Here is a 24,044-nt window from a genome sequence, read left to right as displayed (position 1 = left end):
TCTATGACCAACTTATCTTCCTTTGAGGAACAGACTTTACACCAAGAGTAATACAATACTTACTTTCTGGGATCTTGCATCTTCGGAAGACTTCCATAAGTTCATCTACTTGCACAAAAGGACCCTGCGGACATGAAGACACTGCAGTTAGATGTTTCCATTTACACTTTGGGGAAGTTAGCTTATTTTCTGTGTGTGGTAAAGCAGTTCAAAATTTTTTGTGGTATCCCTGAAGCCAATAATCCCTTAAAGGGAGCGGCAGGCAGGCTCCCTGCTCCTTCCCTATATATATATATTAGGGCTGAAACAACGAATCGATAAAATCGATAATAATCGATAACGGAAATCGTTGTCGACGATTTCCGTTATCGATTAATCGAGTGATCGATTCGTTGTTGGAGCACTCGGCTCCTTTTACTTACTTCCGCGAGCGTTCCCCGCTTCCGCTACACGCGCCTTCTTTTAGTTGCGGTTTGCTCTGTGCGAGTGGCTCCGTTCGCACAGAGCGGTTCGCGGGGGTGGGGGTGGGGTTTCAGGGGATGCAGGGCAGAGTGGGGGTGGGGGGGGCAGGCCAGGGTAGGAGACTGAGTGCAGGGCAGGGTGGGGGTGGGGATGCAGGGCAGGGTGTGAGTGTGGGGGCAGGGCAGGAGACTGGGTGCAGGGCAGAGTGGGGGTGGGGGTGCAGGGCAGAGTTGGAGACTGGGTGCAGGGCAGAGTGTGAGTGTGGGTGCAGAGCAGAGTGGGTGCAGGGTGTGAGTGTGGGTGCAGGGTGTGAGTGTGGGGGCAGGGCAGAATGTGGGGGCAGGGCTGGGTGCAGGGCAGAGTTGGAGACTGGGTGCAGGGGCACAGTGCAAAGTGCCAGGGCTGGGTGCAAAGTGCCAGGGCTGGGTGCAAAGTGCTGGGTGCAAAGTGCCAGGGCTGGGTGCAAAGTGCCGGGTGCAAAGTGCCAGGGCTGGGTGCAAAGTGCCAGGGCTGGGTGCAAAGTGCTGGGTGCAAAGTGCCAGGGCTGGGTGCAAAGTGCCAGGGCTGGGTGCAAAGTGCCAGGGCTGGGTGCAAAGTGCCAGGGCTGGGTGCAAAGTGCCAGGGCTGGGTGCAAAGTGCCGGGTGCAAAGTGCTGGGTGCAAAGTGCCAGGGCTGGGTGCAAAGTGCCAGGGCTGGGTGCAAAGTTCTGGGTGCAAAGTGCCAGGGCTGGGTGCAAAGTGCTGGGTGCAAAGTGCTGGGTGCAAAGTGCCGGGTGCAAAGTGCCAGGGGTGGGGCAAAGTGCTGGGTGCAAAGTGCCAGGGCTGGGTGCAAAGTGCCGGGTGCAAAGTGCCGGGTGCAAAGTTTCTTGAACAGTAATAGTCCACCTCTTTTCAGAATGTTTGGGGTTATTTTGTTTCATAAATATTGTGTTTGGGTTTTTGTACTTTGAAAATATTGTTTTTTTATTACATCATAACAAAATAAGAATGTTAATGTAAATTTTAAGTTGTTTTTTAACATCCAGTTCATTAAATTATTTTAAATAAACAAAAAATTTGCATATTGTTTTTTTTTATCCGATTAATCGAAAAAATAATCGGCCAACTAATCGATTATTAAAATAATCGTTAGTTGCAGCCCTAATATATATATATATATATATATATATATATATATATATATATAGGGAAGGATATATCATATCATTCTCAACACAGAGTATGCCTGAACCCCACCGAAAGCAATCGATTCTCTGGGAACGCTGTGTTCCATTGTGACAAAATGAAACATGTACAGCTTTACACGTTTACTACAGATGCACCCAGCAGGTATAACCTGTAGAAGTTTAGTTTATTTAAATACGTTGGCTCTTCCCATCACGACATGCAAACACCTACCTGGTAGCATATGGGTGGAGGTAATAGTTTCATGAGCACCACGGCAGCTGGGGGGACAGGAAAAACGCCTCCTGGTACTGGATGAAGTCCAGGTGCTAGAAGAAACACAAAATTTATTTTTAAAAGGATAAAGGCCAGCGCTCCTAAACTTAAAGGTCATCAAGGTGAAAACAAACATGCTTTGTCAGACTCAAGACACAATTGGCAATTTAAATCATTCTTCTAAAAACTTGTGATTCAGTAGTACTGAATGCCAAAAAACACTTAAGGTGGTATCCTGTGGATCTGAATATAAAGTCATTCTACCGGGGCAATGGAACCAAAAGATGTCACAGTGGATCCACAAGTCCAGCATCTTTATCATGACTTACGAGCTAGATGTCTTGGTTGGAAAGGGATCATCTGGCTAGTGTCTGGTTTGGGGTACTCCGGCTTTCTATCTATTTCATCCTTCAAGGATGGAGTAATTGATGGAGTAACCACGGTCTCTTGGATTATATTTGCAAATTTGGCACGTGAAACATCCTGGGGAAAAAAAAGAAAAGATGATTTGCATTTCCAAGGTTTATACGTCCATTACAGCGCCTTCGAGAACTATGTGAAGGTAGAGGTGTGAGGTAATTAATCAGTACAATAAATCATCAAAATTAAAGTGATAGGTAGCAGAGCGGGCAACAGACACCTTAAGAGATGATCAACTGGGGGAAAGACCTTGAAACCTCTAGGGATGGTTCTTACATCCATGCAAAAACTAATGCTTAAAGGATAATAGTTAATGTCCAGCTATGTGATGTGCCTGTGTAACAATGCTTCGAATAATGATACTAGCCACCAATACTGGAGACTCAACGTAAAAGTCCATCTTTAGCTGCTGTCACTAAACCCTTAAGTCATGGAGACATACCTTGTAACCCAAGGCTTTGAGCTCGCTGTTAGAACAAGGGTACAGATCCATAAACTTGTATCTATCCACAAGAAGTGCTGTCTCCTTCCCTTCGTACTCTTCTTTAAAGGCAGTGTACCTCCTCTTCTCCACTTTTAGAATACTTGCCAGATCGCCGATATTGCTTTCAAAGGCCAAAAAACGAGCCCATATTTCCCTGCGAGACATGAAACCTAGAATCTCAGACTTACGATACAGTGAAATAAAAAAAGCAGCGGAACATAACAGTAACAAACAAAACATACTACCCTGACCAGTTATCGCCTATAGAATGAGCTCTATCAGAAGAGAAGAACATTTCTACTCAGACTATAGAATTCACACGCATGGAAGAAAGTGCTGCAGCTACAACATCAACTACAGATCATAGGCACTGTTGTTTATCAGACCCCAAAGTACACACGATTAATGATATCCATCTGCTCAACACTTTGGCCCTCACACTGAAGGATTTCACTTAAGAAATTATTGATTTGATTACAATGCCTGATTCTAATCTCCAGTCAATATAGCTGGAAGTTTGCCACTGTATAAAGTAAATTCCAGTTAAAAAATGCAGGCTTATCGGTGGTTATCGGTATTTAAAACAGAGAGGCTTAACCCAAAAACACAACACAAAAGAATTTCTTGCTTTTGGGTTAAACATTTTTATTTTAAATAAAGTGTTGAATAAATGTTACGTTTGAATTTGATCTTCCGCGCCATTACTCTTATAAAAATGCATTTTTTTGCTCTTTTACATCAAACAGAGATATTTTCTTTTATATGCTACATAAAACTTACCCAGATTTCTCAGGAGGCAGACTGCCGGACGTTAAAACACGTTCAAACAATACTCTTGTGTTGTTGTCCTCTACAAGCAGATAAAAACAAACTTTGTTAACATATTTCCATTTCGTAACTGGGGCATATTGGGGGAACCCTAAGATTAATTGAAATATTGACTCTGTATCAAGAACAGATACATTTTCATTTTATTAAGTCCTAGAAAACGTTAATCTCCGCTAAACATCTGGCAGATTTGTAGGAAGTAAAGCAGTTAACATTGTTCTTCAGAATTATAATATATAACGGGCATTTGGCAGTTCTAGGTAAAAAGACCAGATTTGTTCTTAGTTCATCTACAATAAAAATTAGGTTTTAATAAACATAATAAATACACCTCATCCCTAGTTGAGCAACTGGAAAAAAAAAACGCTTTCTGAAACTCACCATTGAGATGAGACAAGTAGTCAATATAAGCGAGAACATATTCTGGTATATCTCCATATTTCTTCAATCCTAATTCAAATATTTTGAAGGCCACTGAAGTGTCCTGAAATGAAAAGACCGTTTAGTTATTACAAAGTCAGGGATGTTTAATATACACATTTTATGCTAAAAATCATAAAATTTATATTTCCTATCTTAATACAATTAAGCCTAATTGCCTGGTGCCCACATTCACTCACTTATTCCCACACTCTCATTCTTGTTTACTCTCTCATGCTCTAAGTGTTTCCCTACCTCCTCCACTGACCACTCCTGCTTTTGCCAACCACTTCCACTTCTTGATCTTCTCCTACCTTCTCTATTCTATCTTCAATCCTTAATCTGCTATCTTCTTTCTTCACCGGCATCGCCGTAGACATAACCTGAAGGCAGCTTCTGCCATAATGGTGGTGCATGCAGCTGTGAGAGTACGTCATTGCAAGCACCATTATTTTGCCCTAGGAGTACTGAGGGCAATAGGGTCATCTTCCTGATCCTCCAATCAGGGGAGAGAACCTCACCGTATTCACCGTCATTTTGCCCTGACGTGAACTGAAGGCAATATGGCAGCGCCATTTTGGCGGAAGCTGCTGCCGGGTTATGTCCGCGGAGATGCAGACAAAGAAAGAAGATACCAGATTAACGATTGGTGATAGAATAGAGAAGGGAGAAGATTGAATACGAACACATGAATTTAGGATAAAAATTCAGAGCTTTTTCCTTTATTTGTGTCCAACTCGTTGGCGGGTCTGGCCTCGTTTTTTGTGCTCCGTACAAATTTGGTAAAGTTGCAATTCATACGAATCCGAATGCACAAGTCTTGTACCCACGGTCACATGATTCTAGGCACTTGAAAGCAATGCAAGCATTACTGGATAATGCCCCGTGGTGGGGGGTTAGATATTAGCCCCATGCATCTTCCAGTTTGTGTTTGTGCCCATCCTCAGAGTCGTGTTGGTTTGGGGTCCCAGGAATATTTCTCTTCAAAGGCATACGTTGCCAGGTCAACTATAAACATCAATGATGTGTCCTGAAGCTGCTCATTTTAGCAAGTTTACAGCAGGTCACATTTGGTCCTTATTCCAGCAGATAAAGAACCCACAGCTACTACCCCCAGCTTCTAGGCAGCTTGGGACATGCTGATACAGGCTATGACATGCATTGTAGTTTAAAACGATAAAGAGCTACTCAAGTAAAGCTTCTTGGAAACCGGTTCCTTGGTGGCTATTCCCTTTGACCTGCTACATGTCCACTACAATCCCAGACCATTCCTTTCTTTTCATAAAAAAAAACAAAAAACGCAAAAAACATTTTTGTTTCCATATCTCTACCTTGCTACAATAATACTCCATTAAGGCTGCTGTGACATATACATGATGCCGAGTCCGAACATCTTCTCTGGCTTTCTTGAAAATCATTCTCCCAGATTTGATGCCCTCGGCTCGCCTTGCAAATTTCATGTATTGGATATAAACCTGGAAGAAGTGGTTGCAGAATAATGATGATCAACAAAGAACTGAAAACTTCTCTCTACAGTGGAGATGTCATTAAGCAAAGTCATAAAAAGATCTTACCAAGGTGGGGTCTATATCATCTATGGCAAGAAGTCTGTTGTATATGCTGTGCGTCTTTTCATATTTCATCCGACTCTGAAGTGAGAACAAGAACGTGTTATTAACAATTTCTTTATTTATAGCAATACAGTATTTCTTGCCAGGCTAGAAATCACACCATTTTATTACAATCTATTGTTCTGAACGGGTCACTGAAACGTGCATGTGATATAGCAAAGTCCTTTTCTTTATAAGGGACAAAATACAAGTTTTAAGAGAGACCAACCTCTTCATAATCTGCATATGCAAAATACAGCAGCATGTTCTTTTTCAGTAGGGTGCTGATTGCACGTTCGTAGATATTTGCAGCTTCGTCACTGAAGAGTTTAGCATTATTCATGTCCTAGTATGATAAGAAAACGATGTTACAACCAGAGATCCTTGTCTTTTTGTATAATGGGTAGTCGGTATATAATCATATATTTCATTTATATATAGAAAGATAAACCCTTTAGTGCTAAGATACTGATAAAAAAACCCTTAAGCGGCCCTGTTGGCCTTTTTATCCACTTTAATAAAATCATCTAATGTCATAAGCCACTTTTATGCCGTGCCTGGCCACTGTACATCTCGCTGCAATGTGTTTAGAAATAAATGTGTTTTTAATGTAAAGACATACCCCCTTCTCAGCTAGCAGCTTGCTGGACTGTTCAAGATATTGTGCAGCTTCGTACCAGATGTCCGGATGATGTCCCAGCACCAACAGGCATTGTTCATAGGCAAACATGACTGTGAGAAAATTAAGAACAGTGCCAAATAGGCGTTAAAAAATAAATAAAGTAGAAGCATCACTTTATATTTGATTCCCCTGCTCAGCATGGATATAAGACTTATTCACAAAACGATGCAGTGAAAAAAAAGACCAAAGACCTCATTTCACCATCCAAATGGCTAAAAGCTGGTGTCGTTGGACATCATCTGGTCTTACCTCTCTTGGTTATGAGGGTCTGATCTTCTGTACGGAGCGGATTACTTTTTTCCCACTGTATGTATTTTTTCCACATCTCGACCTGCTGGGCTTCCTGAGGGGTATTCTGGGGGGGCACGGAAGGAGCATTGCGATCCAAACCTTTCATCACCGTCTCATATTCCTTCAATAAACGTGAAAGGTTTCACATAAATACAGAGAATGGTCACACGTTTGCACTGCATGCAGACACCGTGGATTATCCACACATGGTAGGAACTCATTGCCTCAAGTTAAGACGCAGATTTGAAGTAAAGTCGGTGGGGTAGACGAGCAGCGGACCAGGTTTTGTGTTTTTTTTAAACATGCAAGATGTTACATACTCCGCATTCAGCAATATATACCTTGGCAACTCTTCGAGCATTCATGTAATCTCTGCTTCGATCTTCTATCATTTTCTTTGCAAGGTGGATGTTTATACCCTTCAGGAAAGAGTAGAGAATTAACAATGTGTTATCCCCGCATATGCATAGCTATTGGCAGCTTTTAATTTAAAGCTGCATTACTGCGGATTAATGTCAAATACGAAAAGTGGCTCAGCGATGAACGCTAACTCGGTAATTTACCTCTTCATACTTGTTATAATCTCTCCAGAGTTGCTCAATATTAATCATGGGGTTGACACAGCCTCGCTGGTAAACCCTACGGACGGCAGTAATTCTCTGGTTTTCTGCGTATGAACCCACGGCTTCCCTGAATGGGATATAAATGGAAGATCAGTCATTAAATGTAACAAGTCAAAAATATATCTGAGGCTAATACGCACTCCTAGCAATGGGGTACATTATGATAAAAAAGTGTGGTTCATGAGATCTTCCTGTGCTCTTAAATGCTACGTCACACAACTTCCTCGCAATAGTTTATTCACTAAGCCACATGGTGTTTGGGAGACTCGCCTGCAACAATATAACTATACAAGGCTCAGATCTTCTCGCAAGACAAACTCACAGGGACTGGTGCTTCACAACGAACAGTTAAAGGGAGTTGAATTGTTTCAACTCTGCAGCTCATGGTCTAGTGAACTGAATGGCACAGAACAAAAAAACAAAACCAACTTACACTCCTTTCAAAAAATTGATGTAATCGACCCATATCTGCAAAAGAGAGAAAATAAATCAACATTAAAGACCAGCTGTACCCACGTCATACAATATACAAGCTTGGAATATTGTATACGGCAAGACCTCCTACCTGATATGACATAATTTCCATGCCAATTTTGTCAAGAGCAAAGTCATAAGCCTGCGCCATTTTCTCCCTAAGAATAAAAAAAACCAGGACAAAACGCTTGTGAGTTGATCTGAAATAAACCCAGATTGGTTGGCGCTGCCTAACCAAGATCCTGCCCTGGCACAAACGGCTTAAAAATAATAGATTATGAGTTCCATTTTACCCATCACTCAAGAACCATATTATAATCAGTACAGCAGAGGTATCGGTGCAAACGTTTTGTTACCCAATTCATATGGATCAGCAGTTTTTAGGGCAGTGTTCATATTCAGTGTTAAGTATGAAATACTCATGTTGTGTATCCTTCACATTCCCAGATTTTTTCCAGGTTTAATTCTGCCTGGCTTATTATTTTGTGCAGTTAAGTATATTCAATCTTTTTTTATCCCATAACTAAAACAGACTCGTTAGGAGATTGGCTTTTTGACTTCCTACGGTTATGTTACTCAGAGCACTCTGTCTTGTGAGATATCAGAAAGCATTTATTTCATCGAGCACATCCCAATACTCACTTGTAACTTGGCAGTTTCCCCTTGGTTTCCCGCACATAGGACACATAACATTTCCACAGATCTATATGCAAGACCTTCATGAGGCATCGTTGAAACAGCTGTAGGTAGATTTCAAGCATGTTAGAATAATTCCTGAAATATGGATAGATATGCCATTTATGCTAAATACTTTTTTTTATTATTAGAACCGGATAGAGCAGCTAAAAACAAACTACTAAACGCCTCAACGTCTCTTTAATCTGAGCTTTCTGGAGAAGAAGTTGAACTTAAACTACTTTCAATAAAATTTCTTTTAAGGTTCTGGGGTATAAAAAAAAGTCTATATTTTGGAGTTTGGAGACACAGAGCTCTCCCCTGTGGCACTCACTGGAAGTAAATGAGGGTGCGGGGATACGATACATACAGCAAGGAAACTCCAGACTCCTTACACAGAACCTACAAGGACCGAGGATAAGCCACCAGGACCCATGACACCTAGAGCCCACATTCAGGTGCATCTGAGGGTAACATAAGAAGAGTGTGTGATGCAGGGCACAGCTTACCGGAAAAGGTAATACGGCTTGGTACCGTACAAGGTTTATTTAGGTGATGTATGAGATCTTTACGCAATGTTTTATAAAATTAGAGAAATTCTATCAAGTGGTCATTTTCTGCCATCACGTTTGATGATTTTATTATTCATATATGTGTTTTGTTAAAAATGGACCTCTTTCCCGCAATGAAATGTTATAGAACCTGTACCAGCGCACTTATCTAACGCTTCAGTGGGATATCCCCAATATGAACATTTTATAAAAAAAAAACACAAAAAAAACCCCTCACCTTTTCAACCTTGTCGTAGTTTTTCGCCTTAATCTGCCAAGAAATTGAACAAACAATATTTAAATTGTAGCACGTTGGAATAAGGACACGTCTTGCAATATCAGTTTAGAATCCGTAGAAAGTAGCTGCTTGCGAACAAGGCTCCTAACGCTGTGTTATTATATGCCTGACCCTGCTGTGTACTCTCTGTACAGTCAGTGGATTTAACCCTTTGGACCGTTTACCGTGGAACAGGTTTTACCGTCAGTGTTATACTCCAAAACCTAGGGCATGTAGGGCATGATCTATACCCGAGCAAATACGAGTTCATTCACAGCCCAAAGAGTTCAGCCCTCGGGCACCTCAAGCTTGGTGCAGAATCCATGATCAAGTCAATGCAAATTCAGAGTTGTCATTTGTGTAATTCTGGTCTTGTGGACAATCTGCACTTTCAGTAACATACATGATCCAACAGTGATTATTATATTTTGCCTCTTTAATAAAATCCCAGTGAATATAGGTATTTCTGTGCACAGAAATAAAGGATAGTCAACCCACTGATGATTGTGTTCTTATTCTGTGTCAACGATGAAGATAACAGCTCCTCCTGACACGAACCAAGCAATAACAGCAATTTAAATTTACACGAAGCATTAACTCAACAATTTGATTGTTGCTGCAACATGTTTCGACTTTCATGCTGGGGTCACATGTTTTGAATAGCATCCCATATGTCCAATGGAGGTAGGAGTCTACAGCTTTTCACATGTAAACGTCATGCAGATGTATCATAGTACGGCACTATATATCAGTAGAGGAGGCTTGGAAGAGGGAAGGTTGTTAGACTTGATACAAAGGAAGAATTACATAAAGACAGAAAAAAAAATATATATATATATATATATATATATATGCATGACTCCAATAATGGGAAGATGGGAATTTATTCAGACAACGGTACACGGAATTCCTGGCGTGTTTGTGACCCTTTAGAAGGAAACTAGAAGATATTTTGGTCTTCAAGGAACTGTACATGAACCCTAACACAAGATTTTTATTTTACAGTAGTTCTAAGTAACATTTGTGAATTAAGATGTATCAATGCTTCACAATTTCCAAAAATCTACCTTAACGCAATTTAATATTTAATTGCTTGCTCCGTAATGGTCAAAAGTTATCTGCAGCTGATAAATGGTTCTAGACCGTCTCACTAAGGAGTAAACATGAGTGTGTGGGCAAATCAGCGGCAAACGAACACCGAAGGTTTTCAGGAATTTCTGGAGAAGAGATTATGGTTCACCACCAGCAAGTTCTGATTTATAAGTAGTATTCAGGAATAATTTACAATATATATACATATATGTATATATATATTACGGGCTAAAAGGCAATCTAATAGATTGATTTTTAGCTCATTTTATTTCAAAACTGCTTAGTGGATTCAATGGTGGAATGGTTTTTCACAGATCATACTAACAATTAACAGCATGTCAGGGTTTTGTTACATTATCCTGTTTAACAACCAAAATTGTTAACGGTCATGATGTCCCGGAAGTTGAATATAGCAATAACCGATAAACCTCTCAAGGACTTTGCAGTTGGAACTTATACATACAGGACATATTTGTAATGACCTCTTAAAGTATAAATATTCTGCTAGGTTTCCAGAGCTGGTCTTGCGTGGAATTCCTAAATCACGATGCGGTTACAGCCCATGCACAACCCAAGTACAAGATGATGGTTATTCCTTGTTGTTAGTAACAACAGATGCAGACACAAATTCTGACCTGATAATGTGGCAGATAAAAGCCAACCCTGGAAATGTGTACTCATATTGGCACACATTATGTGTTTTGATTTCGCAGTTTGTGACAAGTGCCTTGAATCGTATATATTGCCTTTGATGAGCCAGATACATATAATACATATATACAGCCACATAGATAAGTATTTGACCCATCTGAATATCTGTATCGTTAAATATTTTTCACTTTGGCAGTGATCAGATCATTTTGTGGGTTGTAGAACTATAGAGAGAGCCTGAGAGAAGAAATTACAGCAAAGCTTGGTGCATGTTTCATTTATTTTATATGCTAGGTAATCGAACATACAAACTTCAGTTGTACAAAAGTTATTGCCCCTCTAAATCCAATCCAATGAAAGGGATCATTGAGGTAAGGTGTTTTTAAGACCTTGGCAAAAAAAGTGGGCCTTGATTGAGACAGGCTGGCCCAACATCCCGTATTTCCCCATGTATAAGACGCACTTTTTTTGGAAAAATTTGGGGTCTAAAAACTAGGTGCGTCTTATACAGTGGTTGTAGATTGCAGTTACTACTTCCCAGTCCCTCCCTGCAGTCACACTGATGATTGGCTCAGCCCCTTTCTGATTAACAGTCTTCCTGCAGTTACACTGATGATTGGCCCCGCCCCTTTCCTTATAGCATCCACATAGCTAAGCAACTCATCTAACAGTAAGTAAAAAAAAATAATATTTGGGCTGCTGGGGGTTAATTTAGGGGCAGTTATGGTTGGGAGTGATGAGTATGAGTTTTATAAATAAAACTTGAGTTCAATAACTATGCAATACATTTTTTTTCAAATTTCGGGCCCCAAAATTAAGGTGCGTCTTATACATGGGGAAATATGGTAATTCTAACATTGGCCTATGCATACAAGGTTCCGTTACCACATCATGCCATGTTCAAATGGCATTCCTGTGTGCAATCAACGGTCCACCATTATCCTAGGTATCCACCAAAGCACTGACAGCCATACTGAACAAATGGGAGTTTAATACAGTAATGCATCTTACTGAGACTGTCCCTTCTGCCATAATATCTCAAATAGGTATAAAATCAAGTTGCAAAGGACTCTTGAAAGTCATCAGGCTACTCTCATGGCAACTAATGCCAATGTTCATGACTCCATGGACATTCACCTAGAGTTTTCAAAAAGACCACCTGGATGCTTCTCAAGAGTTCTTGAACAATGTTTTATGAATAGAGATTGCACATTAAGAACCTCATACAGGAGCATTAAAGAAGCAACATCATAGTTTGGGGATGTTTTGCTGCACCAGGACATGGACAGCTTACCATCATTGCAGGAAGCATGAACTCCGCCAGGCCATCTGAAATGCACAGCAAGACAGTGAAGTGACGCACACAAGCAAGCCTGCATTAAAATGGCTGGAATGGCCAAACCTAAACCCAATTGAGATGTTGTGGCAGGACCTGCAACAGGCTGTTCATGCTTAAAAACCCACACGTCGTCAGTGAGTTCAAAATTGTTCTACGGCCCTTTGAGACACTGATCTGTAATCGCAGATTACAATTTACTGCATGTATTCTTCCTAAAGGGTGATTATGTTTTCACACAGGAGTATTGAGTGTTCACATATTTTAAAGGAATGGTGTTGGCCCTCTGATGAGTAGTTTACGTTGAACTTGTACATATAATTTTAAGGACTTCACAGTGACGTTGAGTATTAATAACTGACTGATGATTAATATTCTAGGAGAATTCAGATATCAAATTACCCCGTGGAGTAAAAACAAACCCTGTGAGCTTTCTTTAGTGAACTTAAGCACTCCACTATGATGCATATAATTTGTATCAATCAGATGAACCATTGCATAATTTAAGTTTCCATTAAACCTACAATTTACCTTGATATTTATAGCACAGGGCCTGGTCCCCAAGGAAGTGTTATAGGTTATCTGAATTATGACTGGAATGTCAGCCTAGCTTAGATTGGTTTTATAATTAAAGCTATGGATCAGACTTTTTTTTTTATTTTTTTTTAACTCAATGGAGGGTGAGTACTTTCTAACATTTTTTTAATATCTCAGTGCTGCTTGAGAACTATTTGCCAATATTTTCTTTTCCCACAAAAAGGAAGATCAAATGTCAACTATCCAGTTCATGACTCCTGGATGCTTGGAAAAGGGTCTTCAGGTTATTGTCACACATCCATTAACATACAGCTTAAAAAAGAAAAAAAAAGATTGATGAAGATTGGAAAGAAGCAAATGGCAACTCAAAGTAATATTAAATGGTTTTAAAGACATAGTCAAGCAATCTGTTTTGCCATCCACTGTCATCTCCAGAAGAACTGAGATTCTATTAACACTTTAGAACATCATCATTCAATCTTAAGTAAAGTAAGTTTGTGAATACTTTGTTCCTTTCTTGGCAAGTGTGGACCAGGCCAGTATTTAATTCACGTCCATGATTATTCTGTTTTGGCGTCAAGAAAGAGTTGCATTGTCTTTTTTGTTGTTATTTAGGGAAGTGCAAATCATAATTTTTCAGTTTAGAACATTACTGAATATTTTGGAGTTTTATAAACAGACTTTTAGAGATCAATCATTGTCCAGATGCAGTTCTGATTGCTTTCAATAATTTGAATTTGCTTGTCTGAGCAGCATATATGAGGAAGCACATAATTATGCAGGCATCTGAGAAATGACTTTTTAGGCCAATCTTCATGCTCCTAAGGAATCATCCTTGGGGGTGCCGATTATCCAAAAAAAGCAAAAAAAGGTACTGTACCATCCGAAATTTTCCATACTTGCAAAGGTCTGACCTGTGGTGAGAATTACGCCAGTCTCCATAGAGAATAACATTGATGTGCTTGCCAAGCTGTCCTTAGAAGGAATTGGTTTGTTATAAGGGTCATAATCTCTTCATCCAGCTCTTAGGACTGCAGTGGCAAACCAGTTGCAAATGAGGATAACAGATTTAATATCATTTGAAGTGGTTATGTGAAAAAGGCAGTGAGGCTTGACCCCTACCCCCACCATGTTCCAGTACATTTGCTTGTTGAGCTAATGTGCCAATGGAATTTTGCTTGTATTGGCTAGATTCAACACTGTGGCACGAGTCTGCAGCTTTGCGTATGCAGAGACCAGGCATTGGATTTGATCTAATCAACATGTAAAGTAGAGCAGCAAAACCCACAACCCAAACGTACCCCACAAACTTTGATTTCTAAGAATCAAATCTGCCCAAGTGTTAGGTGTGAAAACAACGCTGTGAAGTAAGAATGCTTTCAAAATATATATGTTGATAGGTTATTCGTATCATTTAACAAAATGTAAATTAGCGAACAGAGTAAAAATCTAAATGAAATCTTTGTTGCGAAGATTCTTTGTCTTCAAAACAGCATCGATTCTTCTAGGTACACAGTTTAAGGAACTTGACGAGTAGGTCGTTCCAAACACCTCTGATAGTCTGTCTCAGTTGCTTCTCTCTCCATGTAATCCGAGAGTCAATGGTGGCTCTGTGGAGGCCATACCAGCACTTTGCTCTTTACACTTAAGGTAGCTTTTAATGACTTTGGTTGTACATTTGGGGTCATTGTCAAGCTGCAGAATAAATCTGGGGACAATAAGATGCCTCCTTAACGGTATTGCATGATGGATATTTCCATGTACCTCTCAGCATTACAGAGACCATTAATGCCGACCAAATCTCCAACTTAGTTGCAGAAATGCACCACTAAACTTGCAAGGCACCTCCACCAATTTTAATTGTAGCCTGTAAACAAATTCTTGTACCACTCTCCAGCACTATGGCGAACAAAGTTTCTTCTGTTACAGCCAAATATTTCCAATTTTGACTCATCAGTCCAGAGCACCTGCTGCCAATTTTCTGCACCCCAGTTTCTCTGTGTTTGTGAATAGGCGAGTCCCTTGGCCTTCTTTCCATGTCAGAAGTATTGCTTTTTGGCCGAACGTCTTCCATGAAGACCACTTCAGAAGAGACTTCTCAGGAGTGTACGAGTCTACCAGGGCCCCACTATTTTCTGCCAATGCTGAGCTGATGGCACTACTCAGCAGGGAAGTAAGCATGATGTGTCTTATCTGCTGCTCTAGCTTCCCTTGGCTGACCACTGTGTTTACGGTCCTCAACATTGCCCGTTTTTTTTCTGCTTCTTCAAAGGAGCTTGGAAAGAATATCTAGAAACCCGTCTGGCTGGGAGAGACTGACGATGCAGTATAACTACCTTGCGCCTTGTTGCTGTGCTCAGTCTTGCCATGGTGTATACCTTTTGTTATTCAACAGTCTTCAGCAACCTCATCTTGTTAGCTAGTTTGGCTGTTCCTCACCCAGTTTTACTCCTCCTACACAGCGGTTTATGATTGTGTTTCAACCAACATAATTAAATCGATGTTCATTAGCACCTGCCTGGTATAATTATTTAAACCTAACTAACCTACGAAATCCCTGACTTTGTGCAAATGTACCTAGAAGGATTGATGCTGTTTTGAAGGCAAAGGGTGGTCATAGCAAATGCTTAATTTAGTTAGATCTTAGTTCTATTCAACCACTTTGCATTTTATTAAATGATTAAAAAAAACTATTAACATGTCTATATTTTAAAACGTTAAAACATTTTGCATTGTTACACCTGCCTAAAACTTTTGTACAGTGTGTCTACCTCCCTTCACCACGGGCTGTGTTTTATGGACAACTTTAAATGAGTCCTATAGAAAATGAAAAAATGAAAACCACACAAAACTAGCTTTAACAATCTTGATTCGAACGTCTGACCATAGGGCAGGGTCTATTTCCATCAGTACGCTTTAATGTTTGTGTTAATCATTGTCGATTTTTTTTTTATATCGCCAATTTTAAAGTTCTTGTTTTTTCACTCTCCCCTATTGTAATTGCACAATGACATCTGTTGCAGCTCTATACATAAGTGTAACACAACAAAGTGTAAAGCAACACTTTCTGTACAGCTAACATTTAAAATGGCCTCGCTGTGGTTAATACGTACAATTTCAACACTTGTTTCAGCTTCAAGTTTTTCTAAGATTGCAGTGGAGGATTGGGGTCCTTATAAAGAAAGATGTCACATCAGAAGTAAATGTACATAGGATTTCTCACCATGTCATCTAACAAAAGTTTCAATATTTAATTGCATTTTTTTGTGAATTAACAGGAATACTAAGAACACTCCTTACAATGAAAGTCTTCAAAGCTAACTACTGATGCGTGTTCAAATTAGCATAAAATCTAGGAAGGAGTAGGTGCTTATTATACAAGGACAGTGCAGATGTTTGATGTGGCCCAACCACACGCTTATCTATGCATAAGATGAGGGGAGAAGTGGGTTTTAGGGGATTGTTTGAAGAACTGAAGACAAGGGAGAATCCGATAGACTAGGGTAAGACAGTCCAAAGGACAGGGGGAAGCCCTTGAAAAGCCTATAAAAGGTAGAAATGAGAGCTGAGGACAAGCAAAGATTATCAGGTGAGCGGAGGGACAAGCTAAGCGTGTACATGTAGATAATGGAGGCCATGTAGACAGGGGAACTGCCGTCTTCTCTGGGCTTAAGGTTCAAGGTGCTTCTGAGCCCCAAAGAAGGTACAATCTGGGTGTGCTTCACTGGTTTGATTTGGTTATGGGTACACCATGTGGCGACTAGCTTCATAGCTAGCAGATAAATATTTTTTTTTTATACTGTCAGCCTCGGGGCTGGGGCCATAAAGTCGTTTTCTAATTTGATTTTTTCCTTATAAACACGCCGGTTTTGTATATAGCTTTTTTTGCTTTTTGACAGAGATGCAGAGCACAGCATAGGGGTAAATGTTCTTTGGTGCACTGAAAATCCCTGATTGTGGCCAAATCCCTTAAGATTCTGCTTTTAGTGACGGAGGTGGGCTGGCCTTTTGGCCATCTCCTTACCATGAAGACTTCAGTAGTTCACCTCTTTGGAAGGAGACCAAGCCTCCATAAAAGAAAGGGGTATCATATTGCTTTGGCTAGTGCAGGACACCAGAAGGTGATTTTGAACTGAATTTTTCTCCACCAATTTCTTCACTTGATAATGGAAGCAGTGCCCAATGTGCTTTATTTCTATTATTTATTTAAGTACTTAGGTCTCACATTTCTACTAAAGCAAGCAAGGCACTTGGTACACTATCCACACGTACACAGCCTTCTTTGCCAGTTCCATTGTGCAACGTTACAAGTTGAGCTTCCATTAAAGTCAATTTAAAAATGCTAGTGACGTTACATCAGAAAAAAAAATCTGCATAATTAAGAAAAAACCTTAAAATGTAAATATCAATCCAGTAATCATTCAAAGCAAATATTCTAGAATACTTGACAAAATGTTTACATATTTGCAGAAAATTTTCGCCATTTTCTAAATACATTTATCATACAGAATATCTATAAAATATTTTAAACATACACTCTTTAATAATTTAAGAGTTATACACGCCACAAAACAAGATGTTCTAAGGCATGCTAACTAATAATTGGGGCTTAATAAGCACTACACCAGTACAGAATAATATGGAGTTGGTTCTACTTTTTAATCTATCCATTAAAGTAATAACTAAGACACACGTCTCAGTCATAAATATTTTAGGCAGCTGCCTTCAGCTGTAAGAACTTCTAAACTTGCCATTTCCATATAATCTCCAAAACAGCATACATGTTTACTTTGTCCATTTCTGAGTTCACATGGATTGTAAAATACATACTTGTACCCTTACATATTATCTGTACATGAAATATAGAAGCATCTTAAATAAACAAAAGCACAATTTTAATATTTTATTGCGTAAATCCTTTTGTGTTTATATTAAGACCACTGCGTTTCTTATATGAAAACATTTTGTCATGCTGGCTGATGTATCATTATGAGCTCATAAATATTTGGCATGTATAGATAATATGCTAACACACTGTCCAATTAATATGACTGGCCCTTCATGCAATAGACTGGTATGAGGTGTGATATGGTGACAAATATCGGAAAACACCAACATTTTATACCAATTTACAATAATACAAAGCCTGACTATATGATCCCCCCCCCACAATTCACTATACACCTAGAACATGATCTACATCAATTAAAGATGGGATGATAATTAGGATTCAGATACCCTTTTTGTGACTATTTGTATTTCCCAATTTAAAATCCATAAAAATGAAAAGAAAAAAAAGCATACCTTACATTCAAGACTACATAGTTTTCACTTTCTTATTTTCCATATACCTGCCTTGCTGCTTTATATGCTTGTTCTTTGTACTTTCCACATCTAATTTAGCCGCACACACCGGCCACACTATCAGATTCTAATTGTTTTTAACATATGGCTTATTTTAGAAATGGCACCAGTCAAATAAAAATAAGTCAGAGAAGACAGAATCAGGCATGCCAAAGTCATCAGCGTATTGATTTCCAGGGCAGGTAGGCTGAAAACATTAGCCGAGCTGATCCTGTTGACACGGAATCGCCATGTTTCGCTCATAACGGAGCAGGAATGGAGAAACGCTCCCTGGTGCACACTCACTCACTATTATCTTAACCGACTTGATAAACCTGTGAAGCCACAGCACACATAGTAGAGATAAAGCGACTTCTAAAACAAACAATCTATCCCACTGATCCCAAACATTAAGACAAATGCTCAAGATGTCTACGGTAGTTTAAGATTTGGTTTGATTCACTGATCTGCCATAAAAATATGACTATATATTATTGAAGGGATCTCATGATTAATAAGGCATTATTTCTTAATATAAACACAACACCTCTTAACTGTCACATTTAGTAACATTTGAATTAACCAAGGCTGGCTTATGAGGTTTGTGAAGACCTAAAGTATGCAGCAATTGACCGAATCCAGAGAATTACAAATGATATATTGTCATTTTGTTCTGTATGAGTTTATTTTAAAATCAATTATAGTAGGGTGACCAGTGTTATGTTGTTATTAAGAAAAATACAACCATATTGCTTGAATTAGTATATAATCTCTGGCGAAAGAAGTGTCCAAAATAAGATAAGATTGCCTTTGCCTGAAAACCATTAAAGTTGCTGCCAATTTTAAGGATAAAACCTCCACCACTTAAGGCTCATTGGTCAGGCTGTGAATCTGAACGGAAATAATGACAAATAAAGACAGTATCTGGATTATTAAGAGAAGGTTGTTATTTTATTTACCACACAACAGTGTAATAAGGAACAAGTGTGTGTCTGGTAGATCAAGAAAGGCCAAGAAGAGATAAAACACAAAATGAATATAGTCTCAAACATTATGTAAAAACTAGAGTTCCCTTTGAAAGTGGTTTCACATACTCAACAGGTAACTCGTAATAGCCTAAATCAACAACAGCCATGCCAAGGCCTTCGTTGTGGCACACGACCAAATTGCTGACCGCCAGTTCCTTTTTTTATTATTATTTTATTAAAATCTAAAATAAACTTCTCCCTTGTGAAGCATGCCGGCTATTGATGCTAAGCTATAGCTGCACGCATAGCAAAGGAGCAATGAAACAGCGGTCTGTAGAAACAGGCCTTGCCCTCCTACCACAGGAATTAAAGTAAGAGAGAGGAGATCCTAAGAAAATGGACAGATAAACTGAAAGAGGAGAGATGGAGAAAGGGTAGAGATAGAGCGAAAGGGGCTAATCAGAAAGAGGAGAGATAGCGGCAGCAGCACCACATGGGTGTCACCTGAGAACCCACCAACCACATTGGACCCATCCTGGTTAATCTATACGTAGATAAATATGTTTGCATTAAACAGGATGGGTGCAAGGTGGTCTGTGGGATCTTAGATGGAACCCTTGTGCTGGTAACACTTCCTTTTCTTTATTAAGATATGAGAAAAGGGTTAAAATTATGCAGATTATTCTTTAAATTGATGTATTTATCCTAACAGAAATCATATTGGCCCGATAATAAGTCTTTAAAGTGGGGGTGCAGCTTTTAATCGGGGTTAAGCGCAGGGATACGCAATTCGTAACGGCCGACCCCCGGGACATGCAGTTCCGGACGCACCTCCACCGCAGCGCTGCAGGGGACCTGGATCCTCCTCTACGGCAGCCGTATCTGGGGGCAGAGCGGCATATCTATAAGTAAGGTGCACTTTGAATTGGGGGGGGCTTAAAATAGCTTTTGGTTTTCCAAGTTTCTGCTAACTGCATATTAGATACCACAAATGTAAAAATACATGTATTCCTGTTCATTAGGTAAAATACTGTTTTAATATTCTACTGTATTTTTTCTTAAAAACAATTTTTGCCTTCATAATAGCACCAAACTATAATAGTGCGGCCTATAATCGGGCCATATATATGACCGCCAAGCTGTATGCGAGTATGCATGTGAGCATGAGTAAATTCTTGTGGTTTTTTTTTTCCCATCTGGTGAAAACACTGCACTACTCCAGGGGTAGACACCGAAATGCAGTATTGGCGCTTTGAGGTTTACAGCTTGTGCACTCAGGCTCAAAAACACCTAAATGAAAGATACTTTTTTCCCTTCACTATAAGTAAGGAATGGGTGTATTTGATCCCCTGCTGATTTTGTATGTTTGCCCACTGACAAAGACTAATTTTAATGATTTATGTGAACAGGGAGAAAGAACAAAAAATCCAGAATAACGCATTTTCAATAAGTTATAAATTGATTTGCATTTTACTCAGTGAAATAAGTATTTGATCCCCCATCAATCAGCATGAGGTCTGGCTCCCAAGTGTCTTATATGGGTAAAGAGCTGAGATTAGGACCGCTTTCTTAAAGGGAGTGCTCCTAATCTCAGTTTGTTACCTGTATAAAATACAGCTGTCCACAGAAGCAATCAGATTCCAAACTCTCCATGTCTAAGACCAAAGAGCTGTCCAAGGATGTCAGGGACAAGATTGTAGACCTACATAAGGCTGGAATGGGCTACAAGACCATCGCCAAGCAGCTTGGTGAGAAGGTGAGAACAGTTGGTGCGATTATTCGCAAATGGAAGAAACACAAAATAACTGTCAATCTCATTCGGTCTGATTGCCAACAAGGGTTTTTCTACAAAGTACAAGGTCATGTTTTGCAAAGGGGTCAAATACTTATTTCACCGAGTAAAATGCAAATCAATTTATAACATTTGAATGCGCTATTCTGGATTTTTGTGTTGTTATTCTGTCTCTCACTGTTCAAATAAACCTACCATTAAAATTATAGACTGATCATTTCTTTGTCAGTGGGCAAACGTACAAAAGCAGCAGGGGATGAAAATGTTTTCCTTCACTGTAGGTGCATTTGCTGTAACGTCCTCTGCCCCCAGCTTTGCAGCAGAGTGGCTTCTGCACCACCAGGCCCTGCCACCCAAGGTCCATATATGTAGCCACTGTCCATCTAATTAGTTCAACTGTTAGACTGATTAAAAAAAAAGTTTAAGGGAAAAAAAAAAAGTTAAGATTAAGTTTTCTCACATCAGATATAAAGTGTTTTTAGTCTTTTTTGTAAGCTCAGAAGATCACAATATTTGCTACATAACACAAGCCCATAAATAGCAACCCTTTTATTGATACATGCCTTCTGTAAAAAAAATTCTGGTGTTCGGTTGGCACAAGTACTACTAGCAAGAATTAGCTTTCCGGTTAATCTAAACTTTATATTTTCTGAAGTTGTCTGTCATATTTGTACATACAGTTATAGAGGCAACCCCTCTAAGTATAAATAAAGTGCAAGTAAATTGAAATTCTATGCATCACACAAAAGAACAGAGTGGTACAGGTCTGCCCGAACACAATAGGTCACTCTGTTGACTGTCAGGAACAGAACAGAAACAAACACTGTTACTCAATACGTAACCACAGTTCTGATTGGATCGACATGCTGAACTATTCCCTACATTGTAACGCTGGAATGTAGATACACAGATAACCTAAACAAAGGATACAGGCCAGGAGCCTTTTTAGATATTTCCTAATGGAGGGGTCGATAAATTTGGTAGGGATTTAGGAGTCCGTCAAAAATTATGCACACCCCCCCCCCGTACACACACACACTAACATACTAACGCACACTCTTGTATGCAGCACACAAACTTTTAAACTTTCACATCTGCTTGCATGTCACCAATGTCAATGAGGTTGGGGGTAGGAGTGCTGGCATTGGGGCCTACCTAGCCAAACCCTAGGCAGCATGATGTAATCTTGTCACCATGGCAATCTGCGATTTGACTATTTGCCCTGTCTCAAAGCACCTTCATGTGTGTTCTCAACACACTGAGCCAAGTTAGATCACCATCTTTATATCTATACGATCCATCAGTTCTCAGTATTGACCTTCAGTTTACATTATGAAAGGTCCAACCCCAGTGAGTTCTGCTGGCCCTGTATTAAATCAGAGACATACAAAGCGTACATCATCCATTTAATTATTCATGGCCAGCCCAACCCAAACCCTTTTGCAGTAGAAAGTTGTCAGTGTTGGCCCTTCATAATAAACAGTGAAGTGAGAGAGATAAATGTATGCAACCCTCCAGCAAATGTTGTCTTTAGTGAATAAACCCCAAAGTTCACTGGTTAAGATAGCAGATTAGCAGCGAATGCATTCTAATAGATTGTGATGGTACGAAGCCCCCACACTCTTATGTGCTGCTAGGAGCCGGAATGTTGTCAACTTACGCACACGGACAAGGTAATGGAAATTGGAAGAAATTACAGCCGACAGAATCAGTATGGAGAATAAATAAATGAAGTCACAGTGAAAGGAAGTAAAAGGGAACTCTATTGTTTAATCGCTTATATGACGAGAAGTGAGAATGGGGCCAATTGGGCATTAATTAGATTGGTAATGTAACATTGTAGGACCGTGACATTAAAGTATCGCTATACCTGCGTGCTTATAGTATTGTCAGATCACCCAGCTAGTATTAAAATTGATGTGCGTAGTAGATATGTTTTGTTCCAACCAGTTCATAGGAATTCAAGCAAACATAAAACTTCCATGACCAAGATAGTTGGTTTGCAAACATGAAATGTTTATTACAAAGACAATAGCAGGAGTAGAAAATGCTTTCTGGGTCTTCATCTTTATAAAGGTTCTTTAGGTAGTACTGGGAACAGCAAATCACAAATACTGTATATAAAGCACATAATGACATTTTTTTCTGAAGAATAGACAAGTCTGAATTTCTGAAATGGGTAAGCAGTGTCTAAATGTATTGCTAGTGTGGTGATATATATTACGTAGTTCAGAATTGTAGTGACGATGCCACAAGCAGTTCACACCAGGGTTCAATGATGAACTCTGCTGCTACGGAAGAACGCACTGGAACGCATGCACATGCGCAGTAGACACAGCAGTGCCATCTGCCAGAACAGGGGTAGGGATCACAAAAAAGCTAAAGCACTGGCTCTAAGTAAAACTCAATTTACGTCATTTAAAGGAAGGTATTAGTGAAGCAACACTGTGTGCTTCACTGATCCCAAATAAACAAAGGGGTACAACTGGCCCTTTAACAAGATCGTTGTAGGAGAGCCAAGAAATTAACATCCAACTACAATAAAAAAAATTACACACAAATCGAGAGAACTCATTGAGATGATTAAAGTCATTTATTTTAAAATCAATGCAACTCCATTAACTCCCGAGCTAAAACTTCTTAAAAATCATGGTAACGGTAAATGATATAACTGTACTGTGTAAGGGTAGCGTAATGACAACACTTGCGCGCACACAAACACTCGTGATCGTATAGTTCCTAAATCGAAGTACACTGTCAATAGTGATCTTCCTGCACGGAGCAAGGTATGTGGTATAGGTTATAGGTGGCTTACTATAAGAAAATGGAACATATTGTGCCATTTATCATCTGTGGATGTAATAAATCATACACTTAATAGGTAGATCTTCTGTTACTTTTTTTTTAAATAATTGAAAGTTTTTTTTCCTAATGAGAATGTACCAATATTTTCATTTTTCATTTAATTTACTCAGACAAGCTCAACATTGATTGAACTAGCAGGTATGTAAACGTGCGGGGATAACGTGTGAATGTGTGCGCAGAACTGCCTAACACACATCCCTTGCCACCTTTTGTGCAACGTATAT

At 39.5% G+C, this 24,044-nt stretch overlaps 1 protein-coding gene across 1 annotated transcript in view; it reads right to left on the bottom strand.

Annotated features, from left to right (window-relative positions):
• LOC149276959 (cleavage stimulation factor subunit 3-like) overlaps positions 1-24,044 on the bottom strand; it is a 33,643-nt gene that overhangs the window by 343 nt on the left and 9,256 nt on the right. Inside the window, exons 4-20 of the mRNA XM_089503207.1 lie at positions 9,198-9,230; positions 8,376-8,473; positions 7,825-7,891; positions 7,693-7,727; positions 7,200-7,326; positions 6,978-7,055; positions 6,595-6,757; positions 6,286-6,395; positions 5,893-6,009; positions 5,628-5,702; positions 5,385-5,528; positions 4,015-4,117; positions 3,586-3,655; positions 2,764-2,959; positions 2,231-2,384; positions 1,860-1,954; positions 64-124 (exon numbers count right to left, since the gene is read on the bottom strand). Coding sequence (XP_089359333.1) covers positions 64-124; positions 1,860-1,954; positions 2,231-2,384; positions 2,764-2,959; positions 3,586-3,655; positions 4,015-4,117; positions 5,385-5,528; positions 5,628-5,702; positions 5,893-6,009; positions 6,286-6,395; positions 6,595-6,757; positions 6,978-7,055; positions 7,200-7,326; positions 7,693-7,727; positions 7,825-7,891; positions 8,376-8,473; positions 9,198-9,230 — 1,726 coding nt within the window. The remainder of the gene's footprint in view (positions 1-63; positions 125-1,859; positions 1,955-2,230; positions 2,385-2,763; positions 2,960-3,585; positions 3,656-4,014; positions 4,118-5,384; positions 5,529-5,627; positions 5,703-5,892; positions 6,010-6,285; positions 6,396-6,594; positions 6,758-6,977; positions 7,056-7,199; positions 7,327-7,692; positions 7,728-7,824; positions 7,892-8,375; positions 8,474-9,197; positions 9,231-24,044) is intronic.

This window comes from Sceloporus occidentalis, unplaced genomic scaffold (genome assembly GCF_023333645.1).
Source record: "Sceloporus occidentalis isolate IW3139 unplaced genomic scaffold, rSceOcc1.0.p SCAF_223, whole genome shotgun sequence".
Lineage (NCBI taxonomy): Eukaryota > Metazoa > Chordata > Lepidosauria > Squamata > Phrynosomatidae > Sceloporus > Sceloporus occidentalis.
The sequence above is the reverse complement of the archived record's forward strand: the minus strand, read 5'-3'. Positions and strand labels throughout refer to the sequence as shown.